Source organism: Asparagus officinalis, chromosome 8, assembly GCF_001876935.1.
Source record: "Asparagus officinalis chromosome 8, Aspof.V1, whole genome shotgun sequence".
NCBI lineage: Eukaryota > Viridiplantae > Streptophyta > Magnoliopsida > Asparagales > Asparagaceae > Asparagus > Asparagus officinalis.
The window spans coordinates 128,815,247-128,833,073 of NC_033801.1; the positions used below are offsets into that span (position 1 = coordinate 128,815,247).

Consider the following 17,827-nt stretch of genomic DNA (forward strand, 5'->3'; position numbering starts at 1 on the left):
CTGGGCAGGTGCAGCAATCTCCTAGCCTGCCTTTAGTAGTGTTAAGTTTTATTTATTTATTTATTTTGTTCGCATTCAACATCTATGATAGGAAAGTTTTTCTTCCGCAGAAAGTTGAGATTGCACCTAATACTCAGAGGTGCACACAAATATTAATAGAACATAATAAAGATAGATTAACAAAGCATGACACTATCTTAGTTTACCAGATGAGCAGTATGTGCGCTAACATTCCCCCCTTCATGATCACTGGAAACATGAGAAAGGAAATGTAAACAATCAGTAAATATAAGGTTTCTGATAAATAGTTGGAAAAGAAGAAAGATGTAAAATCTGCATGAGGTAACCTGTGAATGGTAACATAGAGCCTCATCAACTCCAGCATTTTTGGATCATCAAATCCAAGCATATGAGAAAAATTTGCACCATAATCTAGAGAATTGTCAGCAGGTACAATCTGCCCATTCTTATAAATCCTGCAAGATGCAGTTAAGAAATTCACTAAACCAACTATTACCAACAAAAGTTGAAGTGACACAATATCCACAGGAATTAGATGAATTTACTATATACAAAGATAGGAAGAACTTCCAGAACACTCTTAAGCTAGGTTGCATGGGCACGGATACGGGTACTGGTAACGATACAAGACACGGCAAAATTATAAAAGGTAGGGTATGCAGACATGGCTTTATATATGCATGTTATGTATATTTATATGTATAAAAATTAATAATTGACAAAAGATCAATATTGTTTTCTCATTTACATAAGATCAATATATAAGAAATAGATGTGAAATCTAGAATATACATCCAAGAAGTGTATGAGAAGTGTTTTAAATTAAAAAATGCATTACATGGTTGAGTATACGCCCAAATAAACATATGCATATATCCAAGAAGTGTCCAAGATGTTTGGATATGGGTATGAGTACGTGTCGGGTATGGGTACGGCTTCCTAATAGAAGTACCTAGGTAACATAGCTCTTAGGCTATGCTAATGGTAAAAAATGTAACAAATTTCATCAATCTGAGTGAACTTTAATTGGAAGAAAAGATACTATGTTTATCTCTATGCATGCTTGGAATTGAACAGGTATATCATATATAAATATGCACAAATACATGATGCATTGCTTGGAATTGAACAGGTATATCATATATAAATATGCACAAATACATGATGCATTGCATACAACTGTGAAAAAAAGTTGAAGAATCAAATAGGAATGAGGAAGAGAGAAAACTGGCATTAGATCTGAATATCACATATTGTTCTGGAGAGTGTTTTTAGTGACAGTCTGACAGGCATATAACATGTAAATAATTAAAATCCAGTGATGTAAGTTGACGCCTAAGAGCTACTTTAAAGAAGCATAAGCAAATAACGTATGCATGGAACTTCATGCCCGTAATTGCCTACCTCCGATAAACATAAGATGCCACAATTGGAAGTCGAGCAATCAAATTTAAAGAGTCCTCATATGTAGGCTCCCAATATCTGCAGAACATAAAATGTAATTAATTTATCTTGATTCGTCGTATGTTTTATCAAAAATTACATTGAGAATTAAAAAATTACTTACTTTGCTTTTGAGATGCCACCATCATATGCCTTTTGGAATTCACTTTGAACCTAATTTGGACAACAGGAATAAACACCCATTAACAAAAATCATATACGAGAAAGAACAAAGAGAGAAGAAAACTACTGATCATGCCAAGATTTTTTGACAGAAACCTCCTGACTGGTTACAATCATAATATCTTTTCTTGTTTCACTTGAAAAGAAATACAGAGTGCAGGGGAGGATCACACACACACACACACACATGTTATATGAGATAAACCCTCATAACATATGTGTGTGTGTGTGTGTGTGTGTGTGTGTGTGTGATATGAGATAAACCCTCATATGGTGTCGGTGGTGTTATGCCTAGTAAAACCCTTCATATATATAATATATATTAGTATATATTATATTATTTTTTTTTTTTTTTTTTTTTTATTTTTTTTTTTTTTTTTTTTTTTTTTTTTTTTATATATATAACTATAATATATATATATATTATATATATATATATATATATATATATATAATATATATTATGTGGTGTGTTGTGTGCTGTGTGTGTGTGTGTGTGTGTGTGTGTGTGTGATGTGGTGTGTGTATGTATACTAGATAAAACCTCATAACAATAGTTGACATTGAGCCACATCATATGAGGGAATCCCCTCACATGACAAGATAAACCTCCCTCCTCCCAAGTTTAATCATCATTCCCAATCCCTCTCTCATCCCTCATCTTTCATAATCTCTCTTTTCTTTTGATTTTCCCAAACCCCAATCTATCCGTTTTTTGTATATCAAGGGCATATTGATCCAAAAAAAAGAAAAAGTATATTAAGGGTGACATTAAAATTATGGGTAACTACAGTTAAATCTAACAACGAGGTGTTTCCTTAGAACAGTATAAGAGATTTTTCAGATCCAATTTAGAAATATGAAGTTTTGGGGTTCTAATAGGACAAAAATGCTTTCTTCTTTTATCCTTTCTTCTTTTCAAACTCCATAATAAGACAAATAAAAATATTTTTATATACAGTGCAATAGCGTTATTCCTGAAAATTATATTTTAAGTAATAGTGCTATTTCTTCATAATTATACTATATAGGAGTCATAAGCCTCAAGCACAAAAAATCTTTGAGAACTAATGTTCCAAAAAATATAGTGTAGAGTATTTAAATCAATTGCAATAGGAAAATGAAGTTAAATTTTATAGGGTGTTAAAAAGTAAAAACTAAAATAAGAGTGTTTCGATAAATTCTAATTCACATATAATTAAATGTTAACTGAAAAGGAGAGAACATATAACCAAAAGTTCATATAGGTAGTGCCTACATTTTGATTAGGCAGTTGCAATAAGTTTGGTTATAATTTTTGTCCATCAAAACTAATTCCTTATGATGAATCTGTATCCAAAATCCAAATGTAGATACCCAATTGCCAACATTAAGAGAAAATGTGGCGAACAGAGTCCTTGTTCAACTATATTAAAGTGACCAATAGGTATATCCAAAAAGGATTACACATAAATACTACGAAGGAACGACTCATAGAGAGTTCCAGCCTTCCAAGATTGCCCTAAAGCAAACTTCACAGAACAGAACTTCATGCTCATTGTCACAGATTAACATCTAGATATATTGGAGAAATTGGGTGAGACATGCTTCCAACGTACCTTACCCATAACATAAACTGAATGTATTATTTAGAGTTAAGCATTACCTGAAGTGCCATGACTCCAGTGGTGAATTGCGTCATTGGGTGAGCATTTATAGGAAGAGCATCTATTGCTTTATAAACATGATCTGCAGGCAGAATCCAAAAGTAAATCTACTTTTAGAAGAAAGCAAATTAGTGCACTCAAGAGAAGGTTCAATTCAACAAAATGTAGTGCAAAAAGAGATAAGTCCACAATTATATTCTCAGTTTTATACTCCCCTCAAATCAACAATATTTGCAATTTTACTCCCAAATCTAAATATATGCTAATTATCCCGCAATTCCACAGTGGCTTATCCTGGAATGTGTAGCGCTAGGATTCATGTTTGCAAACTAATCTTCTCAAGAGAGAGATAAATTGAGCTCTATCAATTATAACATCCTTTACAAAATGAGAGAAAATTTGTGCACATAAACCATGAACTATTATAGGAAAATGGTCAATAGAAACCTGGAACAGTTGAGCGGCTCTGCAATTCCTTTGATAGTGCACTAACTTGCTCTTTGCTAGGTACCTAAGATGGGAAAAGAGTGTTCAGTATCAAATAACAATTCCCTAAACCTGTTCAACCATATCAAAAGAAAGCTATAAATTTATTAGTGAAATATAAAAGCATTGAACAAGCTCACCTTACATGAGTAATATAGCACTATAATGAACAAAAAGATAACATTTAACCAAACATATAACGATAAACTAAAACATTATTTAGACTAAATATATGATTTAAGAAATTAACAAGATATGATAGCTTCTTGCTAACAAAATAAGATATCATGTCAAACTTCATCACATTCGGACTCTTAAACAAAAACAAATACTTTAACATATTTCTATTAAAAAAATAGAATAAATAGAAAATAAATAATTCTATGAGCTTCAGTCAAACTTAACTAGCTCTAAGCTTAAATACAACATTACAACTCCTCACAAAACTGTTTGCGTCAAAAGTTGGTCTCATTGTGGAATTCATTATATCTTCGATCGATTACAACAAATTCAAAAGAAATAGCCTTTTTATAAGACTTCTTTTACACAACAAAAGAAAAATTATAACTTTTTAGAAACAAACGCAGGATCGTTGTTTGGATCGCTGCTTGCGTGGGATCTTTGCCTGTGTCGGGAGCGCTTTGACTCGTGGACCACCGAATCACAGATTCTGATTGAATCGTGAGGGGTTTAATGATTCTTCCTTCGTTTATCGAAGTGAGAATTTGAAGTGAATATCTTATCGATGTAAGATGTTCACTCTTCTAAAGATCAAGTCAGAGCTTAGATCTCTAGGAATCGCCAAAAACTTCTTGAGGATATTTGTGAAGAAGGAAGACTCTCTCTATTGCTCTACTTCACCAAAACTCAAACTTTTCTGCTCTAATCTGCCCTCTGTCCTTTATTTCGTGCCTAGGGAGGTATTTATAGGGGTAGGAATGCACAACAGTAGAAACGGGGGTGAAACAACTGACCAAGTAACTGCTCTTTGACCGCGACAGCCAACACTGCCGCGGCTATTGGCGCGGCAGTGTAGGCGTCAAAAAATGCTGAAAGATATCCAAATACAGCTCAAGGGTAAATCATCCAAAAAGGCAAAAGAACACAAGTATAGACTGTCTCACAGGCGAGACAGTCTTTACTGTCTCGCCTGGCGAGACAGACTTTTACTGTCTCGCCCACGCGAGACAGTATTCACTGTCTCGCTGTGCGAGACAGTCTTTACTGTCTCACCGTGCGAGACAGACTTTACTATCTCGCACGTGAGACAGCTCTCAGATGGTCAGAAACCACCTTGAACAACTGCCACACACGTCCATTAACTGCTAAAGAACATGGGGAACGTCGTGGGCGAGAATCACGTGGATAACTGCCAAAATAACGGAGTTTGAAACGTGGGAAAGCAGTTACATCGAAAACTGCCAGAAATGTAGACAGTATTTTACTGTCTCGCTGGGCGAGACAGCAAATTTACTGTCTCGCTGGGCGAGACAGCAAACACTGTCTCCCCCGCCGAGACAGCAAATGCTGTCTCGCGAGCACTGTTCATCCTATGGGTATATATACTCCCCGAAGGCTATTTTCTCAAGGGGCTGATCATTGTGAGTACTTCAGAGCAATCCAGAGCAATCCAGAGCAGAGAGAGATCAGAGGTGCTAATCTTACGGCCAATCCTTGATAATCAGGCTTTGACTTGATTTCAAGAAGAACGACTATCTTACATCGATAAGATATCGTTTCAATTTCTCACTTCGATAAACGAAGTCAGAATCATAAACCCCTCACGGTTCAATCAGAATCTGTGACTTGGTGGTCCACGAGTCAAAGCGCTCCCGGCACAGGCAAAGATCCCACGAAAGCAGTGATCCAAACAACGATCCTGCGTTTATTTTCTCAAGAGTTGTAATTTTCTTTTTGTTGTGTAAAAGAGTCTTATAAAAAGGCTGTTTTCTTTGAATTTATTGTAATCGACCGAAGATATAATGAATTCGACAACAAATTCGACTTTTGGCGAAAACAAACTGGCGACCACAGTGGGAGCCACGGCACCATGGACTGCCGCGCCTTAGCCGCGCCGCAGTGTGTTGCCTGATGTTGTGTATATTGTTCTTCTATGTTGTCTCACTTCCTTTGAATGATCCCCTCTGATTAAGAGACTGGTGTTTACCGCCTTCTCTTTGTCTTTGGATGTCTGTAAGCATTTTTGACGCCTACAGATACTCCCTCCAAAGTATCTCAGACTCATCATTTTTGGAGAGGAATGATGAGTCTGGGACACTTTGGATATGATAAGTTTTCCTTGTAACTTCTTCAATACTTTGTTGAGGAAGTTGCGTAACATATTCTATGGATGGCTTTAATTCTTGACTTTTTCATCTTTTAGCCTATTCAGTGCTTTGTAGAATAGCTGAAATTCCTCCGGTGTTGCGTTTATCGCGTGGCCGTTGTCGAAGTCTTGAATTTGAACTGTCGTCGAGGAATAAAGAAATAGTTTATACTCATATACTCTATTGGAGTGTTCGGAAAATAGTTTTAACCTCATATACCCGTTGGGAGGTTTGGGAAATAGTTTAACCTCATATACTCGTTGGAGAAATACGGTCCCTTTTTTGTTGGTAGAGATGAACCCAATGATGGAGAGGAAGAATTTTATATTCTATCTCCTGGTCTCTTTTTTGTTGGTAGAGATAAACCTGAAATCGGAGAGGAAGAATTTTATATTCTATCTCCTGGTATCTTGTTTGTTGGTAGAGATAAACCCGAAGTCGGAGAGGAAGAATTTTATATTCTATCTCCTGGTCTCTTATTTGTTGGTAGAGATAAACCCGAAATCGGAGGAAAAATTTTATATTCTATCTCCTGGTGCAAAGGAAACTCACAGTGGGATCTCCACTTAGAGAATCTGGACGGCTGGTGCAAAGGAAACTCACAGTGGGATCTCCACTTAGAGAATCTGGACGGGTTTGAATAATCCTAACTATCATAAGGTTTGATTATTCAACTAAAAGTGGACCTCTCGTTCATGGAAGGAATCGAGAGAGGATTTTGGTTGTGATCCTAACTGTAGTAAGGTTTGACCAAATGGGAGTTTTGAGACGATCCTAACTGTTTAAATGTTTGATCGTTCAATTTGTGGACCTCTCGTTCATTGAAGGAATCGAGAGAGGATTTTGGTTGTGGTCTTAACTGTAGTAAGGTTTGACCAAGTGGGAGTTTTGAGACGATCCTAACTGTTTAAAGGTTTGATCGCTCGATTTGCGGACTTCTCATTCGTGGAAGGAATCGAGAAGAGATTTTGGCTTTGGTCCTAACTGTTTAAAGGTCTGACCAAATAGGGGTTTGAGACGATCCTAACTGTTTAAAGGTTTGATCGCTCGATTTGCGGACTTCTCGTTCATTGAAGGAATCGAGAAGAGATTTTGGTTTTGGTCCTAACTGTTTAAAGGTCTGACCAAATAAGGGTTTGAGACGATCCTAACTGTTTAAAGGTTTGATCGCTCGATTTGCGGACTTCTCGTTCGTGGAAGGAATCGAGAAGAGATTTTGACTTTGGTCCTAACTGTTTAAAGGTCTGACCAAATAGGGGTTTGATTGAGACGATCCTAACTGTTTAAAGGTTTGATCGCTCGATTTGCGGACTTCTCGTTCATTGAAGGAATCAAGAGGGGATTTTGGTTTTGATCCTAACTGTTTAAAGGTCTGACCAAATAAGGGTTTGAGACGATCCTAACTGTTTAAAGGTCTGACCAAATAAGGGTTTGAGACGATCCTAACTGTTTAAAGGTTTGATCGCTCGATTTGCGGACTTCTCGTTCATTGAAGGAATCGAGAGGGGATTTTGGTTTTGGTCCTAACTGTTTAAAGGTCTGACCAAATAAGGGTTTGAGACGATCCTAACTATTTAAAGGTTTGATCGCTCGATTTGCGGACTTCTCGTTCGTGGAAGGAATCGAGAAGAGATTTTTGACTTTGGTCCTAACTGTTTAAAGGTTTGACCAAATAGGAGTTTCGTGAGGGAAGATTGATCTAAAAAAATGATCGAATCTCATCTCAGCACAAGAGTATTCGAAAATCATCGTGGGGATGTAGTGTTTATCACTTTGTTCGTAATGATCGGGTTATCCCTAAGAAAATAGCATTCTTCCGAGAACTTCCCGTTTACATGAACCATCCACCCCCAGCTTTTCTCATGAAACTGGGTTTATCATTATATTCAGCTGCATTCTCCAGGAACTTCCCGTGAAAGAAAGGAAATAGTTTAGACTCATATACCTGTTGGAGTATCGAGGAGCAGTTTATACTCGTATACTCTTCGGAGTGAGGGGAAACAGTTTATACTCGTATACCCAATGGAGTTGGGGAAACAGTTTATACTCGTGTATCCAATGAAGTATGAGTCGTCTTTACTTGGCTTGTTTCGCCGTTATGACGCCGGAGTCAATTAATGCTTGGATTTTATTTTTGAGTCCGAAGCAAATCTCAGTGGGATGAAAAACCCTTCTGTGGTACGCACAGTAGTTTGAATCCGTAATCCTTTTAGCTCCCTCCTGATCTTTAATAGGTGGTAGCTCGATCTTGTCGTTGGCGAGGAGGTATTTCAAGATGGCTGGAGCTTCATCATCTTCGAAAGAATACTCCTTTTGGAACCTCGGATCGAGAGTTGCGTTCACAGGAATTGTGGATGTCGTCGGTTGACCTCTCTCAATTTTCTTTCTTTTAAGAAAGTGTTCAGCTTGTCCGCCACGTAATTTTAACTCTTTTCAAGTTTTGGATGGTACGACCCCCAGGGCTTCCAGGACATCGATGGAGAGATTATTGTGGCATGTTTGCAGGATAAACTCCTCTGTAATAGGATCTCTGCAATTCATTGCTTTGTCACGGAAGCGCTTGACAAAATTATCAATAGACTCTCCGTCTTTTTGCTCTCATCCAAAAGGGTTCCGACTGACACTTCGGTGTCATCATCGAAGAAGTTGCTGAGGAACAAACTTTTCATGTCATCCCAGCAATTGATGCTCCCTGGCTTGAGCCGTCGGTACCAATCGAAAGCGGGCCCACGAAGGGTGCCAACGAATGACCGGACCATTAAAGCCTTGTTTCCAGAGATCATGCCCAAATGAGACTTGAAATAAATCAAGTGCTGAATCGGCGAACTTTTCCCTTCAAACGGTGTGAAGTTAATCAGATTGAATTTTGACGGGTATGGTATTGAATCTCATTCTCTTGGATAGGGACATGGAATACCCGTCTTTTTTTACTTCTTGAGCCGTCATCAAAACGCTGATTTTGTTTTCAAGCTCTTTTATTTTCTCGTCATCGTCTATGTCTTCATTTGAAGGACGTTGAGGAGAATGAGTTAGACCACCCCCTATAAGAGGTGCCATTAAACCATCCCCACTATCGTTATTGGGAGGATGTGTTAAACCACCCCCAGTGTTATTGCTATTGGGAGGTGTATCAGCCATAATGATTTCATCCACTTCTGGATCACTGTCATCTACAACATTTTGAGTGTGGCGGCTGGATTCAGCTCGCTGACTGGACTCAGGAAATTGAGGCTGTTGAGTTAGCAATTCTCTCATTTGTTGGATAGCTAACTCCATCTCTGTCTTCATCTCAGCTCTAATTTCTTCACGTTGCTTCGCTAGAGCTTCTTGAAGCATTTGAGCAAATTGATCAGAAGTGATCGTGAGTACTTCTCTGGTTTGTCCCATGCTAGACATTGTATCATCAGAAGCGATTGCAGAACAAGTGTCCGAGAATCCATCCTCCGATGACATTCCTTCTTGCATTCTCTTGTAATCTCTGCGTCTGATGGCTCCTAATTGGAATCGAGACATCCTTTGAGCAATTCTTGGATTGACGCGTCTGATGGCTCCTAATTGGAATCGAGACATCCTTTGAGCAATTCTTGGATTGACTTTTCCTCTCGGAGAAAAGTCGGGATTTGAGTCACTTGAATGCCGCTTAGACTTTTTTTTATCAGCCACGTTGATGGTGACTTCAGGGAATTCATCATCTTGGGCAGCTGATTTTCTCTTGCAGAAATGCCTCGGCTTAAGCTTCGACATTTCGGTGAAAAGACTGTGGAATACCGAGACTCTTCGTGAGATGGCTTCTCGTTTGAAACAGTCACATTCTGATAGCATTGCTCTAATGAGTCGCGCACAGGAACAATGAGAGTTCATTTCCCGAACAGTTCTCTTTCGAGTTTTGTTCATACCCCCAGCTTGATAGTATGATTCATCGGTATGATTGCCGAAAAATCTTATCGTCTGTTGGTATGACCCCCCAGGTATAACGATGTCTTTTGACGAACATGTTTTCTTCTGAAGATATAAAACCTTGTTGGCATTCTCAGGATAACTTATTATTGTCTTTGAACGATCCAAGGTTATGTCGGGAGTCACACGTTTAGAACCACCCCCTTGTGGGCATGGAATCTTAACGGGCTCCGAATGCTGATTTTGCACAACTCTAGACTTTGGAATCCAAACTTTGCAGAGTTTTGATGGTTCTTTAGCCACTGTGATCGCCAGTTTGTTTGCGTCAAAAGTTGGTCTCATTGTGGAATTCATTATATCTTCGATCGATTACAACAAATTCAAAAGAAATAGCCTTTTTATAAGACTTCTTTTACACAACAAAAGGAAAATTATAACTTTTTAGAAATAAACGCAGGATCGTTGTTTGGATCGCTGCTTGCGTGGGATCTTTACCTGTGTCGGGAGCGCTTTGACTCGTGGACCACCAAATCACAGATTCTGTTTGAATCGTGAGGGGTTTAATGATTCTTCCTTCGTTTATCGAAGTGAGAATTTGAAGTGAATATCTTATCGATGTAAGATGTTCACTCTTCTAAAGATCAAGTCAGAGCTTAGATCTCTAGAAATCGCCAAAAGCTTCTTGAGGATATTTGTGAAGAAGGAAGACTCTCTCTCTTGCTCTACTTCACCAAAACTCAAACATTTTCTGCTCTAATCTGCCATCTGTCCTTTATTTCGTGCCTAGGAAAGTATTTATAGGGGTAGGAATGCACAACAGTAGAAACGGGGGTGAAACAACTGACCAAGTAACTGCTCTTTGACCGCGACAGCCAACACTGCCGCGGCTATTGGCGCGGCAGCATGGACTGCAGCGGCCACAGGGGCAGTTACCAGCACGTTCCATCGTGCTTGAAACTGTCCTCCCACGACTTTTAACCACCTTTTTCGTGGTTTAACTGCTTGTACACGTCAGCACACGTTCTATTTCTGATACGCCGCCACATAGACTTCACATAATCATCACATAACTGCCTCGTAACCGCTGTAGCATCCCCTATAGTAGCCGCGGCACCATGGATTGCCGCGCCCAAGCCGCGGCACTATGAACTGCCGCGTCTTAGCCGCGGCACTATGAGCTGCCGCGCTGTAGCCGCGGCACCATGAGCTGCCGCGCCCACACGCTGTAGTTTGCATTGTTCTGTGAATTCACATTGTTTTATGTTGATTCACAGATCCTTTTGCTTCCTTTGGGCTTGTATGATCTCCCATGACTTAGATACTGATGTTTATCACCTTCTCTTTGTCTTGAGTGACATTTGGATGTCTGTAAGCATTTTTGACGTCTACAATGGGGAGGATGAGTATAAACACGATTATGAGAAGTAGCACCAGAAAGAAAGCTAGATGGAGTGATATTAATAGCATGAGTAGCAGTGAGAATGGTCTCAACCCAGAAATGATGAGGAACAGAGTAAGAAATGAGCATGAATCGAGTGGTATCAAGAATATGACGATGTTTGCATTCAGCAATACCATTTTTCTCATGAGTGTAGGGACACGACTGTTGAAAGATAGTCCCATAAGAGGAGATGATAGAGCACATGGTAGAGGATATATATTCTTTGGCACAGTCAGAATGAAAAACTTTAATACATACTTACCATTGAGTGAAGATTATCGCAGTGAAGGTTTGATAAGCAGCAAGCACGTTAGAATGATTTTTGAGTAGGTAGACACATGTATAACGAGAAAAAACATCGATAAAACTAACATAATATAAGTAGCCAGATGAAGAAGTCAGAGGAGCTGGCCCCAGATATCAGAATGGATCAAATCAAATAAGAAAGTAGAAACAGATGTACTGGTTGGAAACGGTAGAGCAATGAATTTAGCCAATTTACAACCAGTACACGACTCAATATGAGAACAAGAGGATACGAGACCAAGTACTCCGGATTGGATAAGACTTTTTAGCCTTTGATGATACATATGACCAAGTCGTCTATGCCACAAATCTGCGGAAAGCAAGATAGAGGATTTTGGATTTACAGAAGCAACAAGAGAACGTTAACGTATGGACTCTGGAAGGTGAAGATATTCCAAAAAATATAGTTTGTGCCTCTTTCGACCGGCCCTAACAGTCTTGCCCGCCTGTGGATCCTGTACAATACATGTATAGAAGAAAATGAGACAAGTAGGCCATCTATACATAAGGAGTTAATAGAAATTAAATTCAAACACAACTGAGGAGCCACATAGATGGGGCCAAGAGTTAGACGACCAGATGTGTCAGTTAGTGGGATGATAGAGCCATATTGAGTGATAAACAAAGTTTGTCCCGCAGCCATGTAGATAGGGGAAGAGAAGAGGAAGTAAAGACAGAAGATAAGAGGGAGACATTACGAGTCATATGAAAGAAATAACCAGAATTAAAAATCCAGAGATCATTCATACTAGAGACCGAAAGGTTGGTTGAAGAACTAACAATAATCATACCAGAGAGTTATGCAGTAGATGTAGAGGCTCTATACTGAAGAACATCAATTTGATGGTTATCGAATATCAGAGAGTTGTACAGCAGATGGAGATATGGTATGCTGAAGAGCCGTAATTTGACTGCTAATATTTGTAATAGCTTGAAGAGCCTCAATTTGATGGCGAATATCAGATAGTTTTGTAGCAGATGGAGAGGTGGTATGCCGAAGAACCACAATTTGACGGCTAATATCTGCAATAGCTTAAATGGTAGGGTCTAAAGCGCCTAAGCCGCGGCACCATAGGCTGCCGCGCCATAGCCGCGGCACCATGGACTGCCGCGCCTTAGCCGCGGCACCATGTCCTGCCGCGCCGCAGTGTGTTGCCTGATGATGTGTATATTGTTATTCTATGTTGTCTCACTTCCTTTGAATGATCCCCTCTGATTAAGAGACTGGTGTTTACCGTCTTCTCTTTGTCTTTGGATGTCTGTAAGCATTTTTGACGCCTACAAAAACTACCATCACTTCGCGAAGAAAGCCATTAATCTGGAAACAAGAAATTACCCATCACAGTTAACAGCTGCTTGCTCTTTAAAATTAGCATCACTTTTGCAACAAGGACAAAGAGGGTGTTTGGAAGAGCTTTTTTTTTTGTCAAATTAGCTTTTAAGCAAGATTTTTCATATCTACCTGTTTGATAAATCACCAATAAGTCGGCTTATAAGTCTCATTTAAAAAAATTGGGATTCCCCAGCTTTTTTGAAAAAAAACTAGCTTATAAGCTCATATAAACAAGCTATATTTGACCCAGTAAATGATCATTCTAGCCATACAACCAATGTTTTAAATATCGGTTATCAAAAATATATTGAACGGCGAAATTTCATATCAGATCCCGATTATTAGGGATATATCAGAGATAAGTAGTAAAAATCAGAATGTCATATAAGATGGTGAGCGTATATAATATAATGTCCTAAAATGTAATCTAAGCACATCTAATGAAATATCAAGAGAGGGTCTTCGAGAGAGGTCATCGACAGAGGTCTTTGAGCGAGAAATTTGCAAGCAATTTGGGGGAGAGAACAGTGAAGGAGGAGAGAATTAGGGTTACATGATAAGCGGATGTGAAATAGAATAGGATAGCACAGCTTATGTTTAGTGGATCCGGATCGCATATGAAAAAGAGGGTTTTTTGTCTCCAAACTCAAATAGGTTCGCTTAGAATATAAATTGGAGAAAATCGAGTGATCCATAAGAAATCAGCAATTTTATCGGATTTACACCGATATGTCGGGACAAATAGGTCAAAAATGATATGTGATTAATTTTTACAGAATTCGTATCGGACATGGACCAAACACTATATATCGGCGATAAATCGATAAAAATCGGTCTATTTTTAATACACTGCATACAACTTTAATAAGAAGTTTATCATAAAAGTCCAAAGTCATAGCCTGCATGACTTATAAGCTCCTAAAAGCAAGCCCTCCCAAACACCCTCAAAAACTACAATAAAACAATAAAGCCTTTTTTGTATAGTACAGAACTAATTACCCCCTTTTACATAAATATCTTTCTTCCATTAAACTATTTACAGCTACCTACTCTCTAAAATTAGCATCACCTAAGTAGATTCTAGATACCTCAACTGTTTTCGACCATATCATGGATTGCCGACACAATGTTAAATCAATGCATCAAAAGTACATACTATAGACGGTCAAGTTTTAATGACCCAATATCACATTGTTGTTTTTTTTTTTTGCTAATTACACAAACAAACAAATGTGACAGTAAATAATGGGAGGTAAAATGTACACTTCTCATTATTAAATTCCAAAAGAAAAAGTTCTAAATTAGAAAGGTAAAGTGGAAGTAATATCAGGTCTCCTAATTCGGTCTCAGTAACCTTCCCTTCCATCCTAGTCAGTACCTAGAACGAAGCTCAATGCTATAAGGTAATTATCAAATATCAGAAGTGGACAAAATTTGGAGAAAAACATCAATAATGCATTCAAACTATAACATAAATATGTCAACTAATCACCTTTCCAGTCAAGAGAAGCCACAGAAGACCCTCAGGCAATGGCTCCTCCCCTCCATTTGCAGTAGGTAAAACTTTCTGACACTCAGGAATAGAGAGCCCCCTAAAACGAATACCCTGAAAATTCCAGAACCAATGTCACGTACTTGACAAATTTTGGACAGGATTGACAAATTCTAGAAAGACACACCCAAAATTCTGCTGCTGATGTACCATATTCTTGTGGAAATATTTATACATGAAGTAGTCCATGAGCCTTCAATATTTAGCATCTAGAATAAACAAACTCACCTCATCAGGATCAAGTAATGATGTTTCCCACAGTAATCCAGTCATTCCTCTCATTCCACCAATAACCTATGAAATGACAAGTATCGGGGTTATTAACACTATCTGCAGTTCACTATATATGTCAGTAAGAGGCCCAAAGCCTCACAACCACACAGGAAGACATAAAATTGACACATGCAATTTTTTTAGATAAGTACCATGTCCAAAGTGATGTTACCAAGTTGAACTTTTCCATGTTCTGATTTCAGTTTCTTCAGGCGTTCCTGAAACAGATAATATAATAAATTGAACAGAGTTCAACAAAAGAGCAATCATGAACACAAGACAAACATGAGACACTACTTCAAGGAGAAATTATTCACCGGAAGTCCTCATATAACTATAGACATTAGCACTTGCATGCAGTGAATGTAGGGATGCATTACACATGGATAATAAAGTTCACAGGCATACTAGAAAGAAAAGAGTCAAATTACAGCATATAGTCAACGGTCAACCAGAGTATAAAGTCAACCATAGTGCAAGTGCCAACAAAATACTGAAATGTAACATAGCAGTAGCATTGAAACCTATGATCTCATTGAGAAAAAGATGTAATATTAACAAATGCATGAAAAACCTAAAGGGTACATGCCTAAATAGATATTAAGGGTCACTGTCCACTAATATATATGCTTACCCAGGGGCTGACACATTGAAGTCTTGAAGCTTTATCTAAAAATATAAAAAAACGAAAAAAAGACATCATGGGCCATATATACTAATACATATGCTACCCAGGGACTGACACATTGAAGCTGTATCTAACACACAAACACACACACACACACACACAAATAAAGAAAAAAAATGATGCTAGCAACTCCAGAAGCGGTATTTATATACTGATAAATGCAGGAGTACTATAGTACTACAACATTAAACCAAAAATGTTCATCTGGAAGCCTATACCCCTAATTCCTGGCCAAAGCCACGCGGAACTGTCTAGCATAAAGTTTCAAAAACAAATTGAACCAAGGGTGAACTTCTATATTACTTGTACCCTAACGCTAGCATGTAGAAAACAAGGCATAAATGGCACAGAACAGTTCCCCAAAAAAACATGTAGAGGTTAGTAGAAATGAGGAATAACCTGTTGCTCTGGGATCAGTTCCTGTAATTGTGAACGGAGATCCTGCATGATAGAATAAACACAAACATATAAGCCTATCAGGATATAATCATTATAGATATATCACTTTGTAACTATAATACTTATTTTCTTAAGAGAAAATATAATACTGCAGAAAAACAAGCATGAGCTAGGTGAGAAAAAAACACATCAAAATTTAGGGTAAACTTCAAATACATCTCACAGATGGCCTGTTTTTTGACATAACCCAATGTAACAACTTAAGATATATTCACTTAAAGCTCTCAAGATTATTATTTCTAACATGTTTTGAGATGTCTGGCACGCTAAAATAAGGAGATGAGAGCCAGTAATTCTTGCAGTATCCAATTTGTTATTTAATGACATTTTTAATCAGCAGTTTCGTAAGCACAAAAAAAAGGGGGTGTTCATACTAAGAGGTCCACTTGATAATTCAAATTCAATAGTGAATAATGGATCTCCAAAACAGAACACAACCAACGAGCTTCTCATAATATACTTGTAACAATTTATGAAGCTATTGTCATATGTTACTTGTAAATACTAACTATCCTAAGTTTCACTACTTGTAAATACTAACTATCAAGAGATGCAACTAAGTTTCTCATAATATACTCGTAAATACTAACTATCAAGAGATGCAACTAAGTTTCACTACTTTCAAGTCTCAACTGTCATGTTCTTGGTGCAGGTCATAACATAAACTATTATGGTTGCTAAACAAAAAAAAGTAGGCGGGCTGTAATGCATCAACTTGGAAGTCAATTTTAAGACTCGAAAGACCAATAAACAAGCATCACGCTCCAGATGTTGAAATGCATCACAACTACAGAATTCGGTAGATTCATGTGTTTTATTACTAAAAAACCTAAGTGCATAGTACCACAATCATGTTAAAAGATCAGATACTGAAAAGAGAAATACTTCACACCCCACACTAGTAGCCTGCTTCTATACAAATACATAACTTTTCCCATCTGGAAAGAATGACGATTACATAGGTTTAGGTTTAAAAACTCTAAAATAGATATGAATTCAAATACATTTTGCACTAGCTGCTTCTTCCTAACTTAAATATCCATGAACTAAATTAACTCACATCTATAATCATTTTGTCATGCATCAAAATGTATAAACCAATATTATATTTGTTCGCTCTCGTACTTGATAATGAAAAAAATATATATACTCTCAATTTTCACCAAAAAAATCAACCGCAACAAAGAATCTTGTAATCGAATCTAACACTCACGAGATCCGAAGCGCTCTGGATTTGAATCCAACGAACCGAACCCAACGTAGTTGACTGCTGAGCCTGGACCGCAAAAAACAATCAAATAACGCACAAATCATAGCATCACTCCGATCATCTTCCCATAAATCCAGACAAAATCAATAAAAAAAACGAAATCACTTACGAGGCGAGATCGGAGCTTCGAGAGCGCTGTAACACTTCGAAAGAAACTCATTGCTCAAAATTAACCCTAGAGAAAAAAATCAATGGAAATCTAGGGCTAGGGTTAGGATTTCGAAATCGACGAAAATTGGGAATCTGGGGGGAGATGAGCTGAAGAGAGAGTCGGAATCGGCGCTCGAATATTATTCATTTATACATATTCGTGCTCTTATTTATTATTGCCCGTATTTTAATGAGGGTAATTTGGGAAATGGCATTTAATTTTTGGACACGTGGGGGTTTACTTTTTGCTGGCTGTAGCTGTCCTCGTTGGAATGGGCTTGCGCCCTTTCGACGATCTAGAAGGCCCTGCATCAGGGAGACCGGACTATTAACGGATCACCCGTAACCCGTT

At 38.0% G+C, this 17,827-nt stretch overlaps 1 protein-coding gene across 1 annotated transcript in view; it reads right to left on the reverse strand.

Annotated features, from left to right (window-relative positions):
* The window catches only part of LOC109820210 (citrate synthase 4, mitochondrial-like), a 23,599-nt gene extending 5,981 nt beyond the window's left edge, over positions 1–17,618 (reverse strand). The window contains exons 1-12 of the mRNA XM_020386316.1: positions 17,435–17,618; positions 17,269–17,331; positions 15,996–16,037; positions 15,061–15,126; positions 14,864–14,929; positions 14,576–14,689; positions 3,741–3,804; positions 3,293–3,375; positions 1,589–1,638; positions 1,426–1,503; positions 348–476; positions 207–249 (exon numbers count right to left, since the gene is read on the reverse strand). Of these exons, the coding sequence (XP_020241905.1) occupies positions 207–249; positions 348–476; positions 1,426–1,503; positions 1,589–1,638; positions 3,293–3,375; positions 3,741–3,804; positions 14,576–14,689; positions 14,864–14,929; positions 15,061–15,126; positions 15,996–16,037; positions 17,269–17,331; positions 17,435–17,485 (849 nt within the window). The 5' untranslated portion in view covers positions 17,486–17,618. The remainder of the gene's footprint in view (positions 1–206; positions 250–347; positions 477–1,425; positions 1,504–1,588; positions 1,639–3,292; positions 3,376–3,740; positions 3,805–14,575; positions 14,690–14,863; positions 14,930–15,060; positions 15,127–15,995; positions 16,038–17,268; positions 17,332–17,434) is intronic.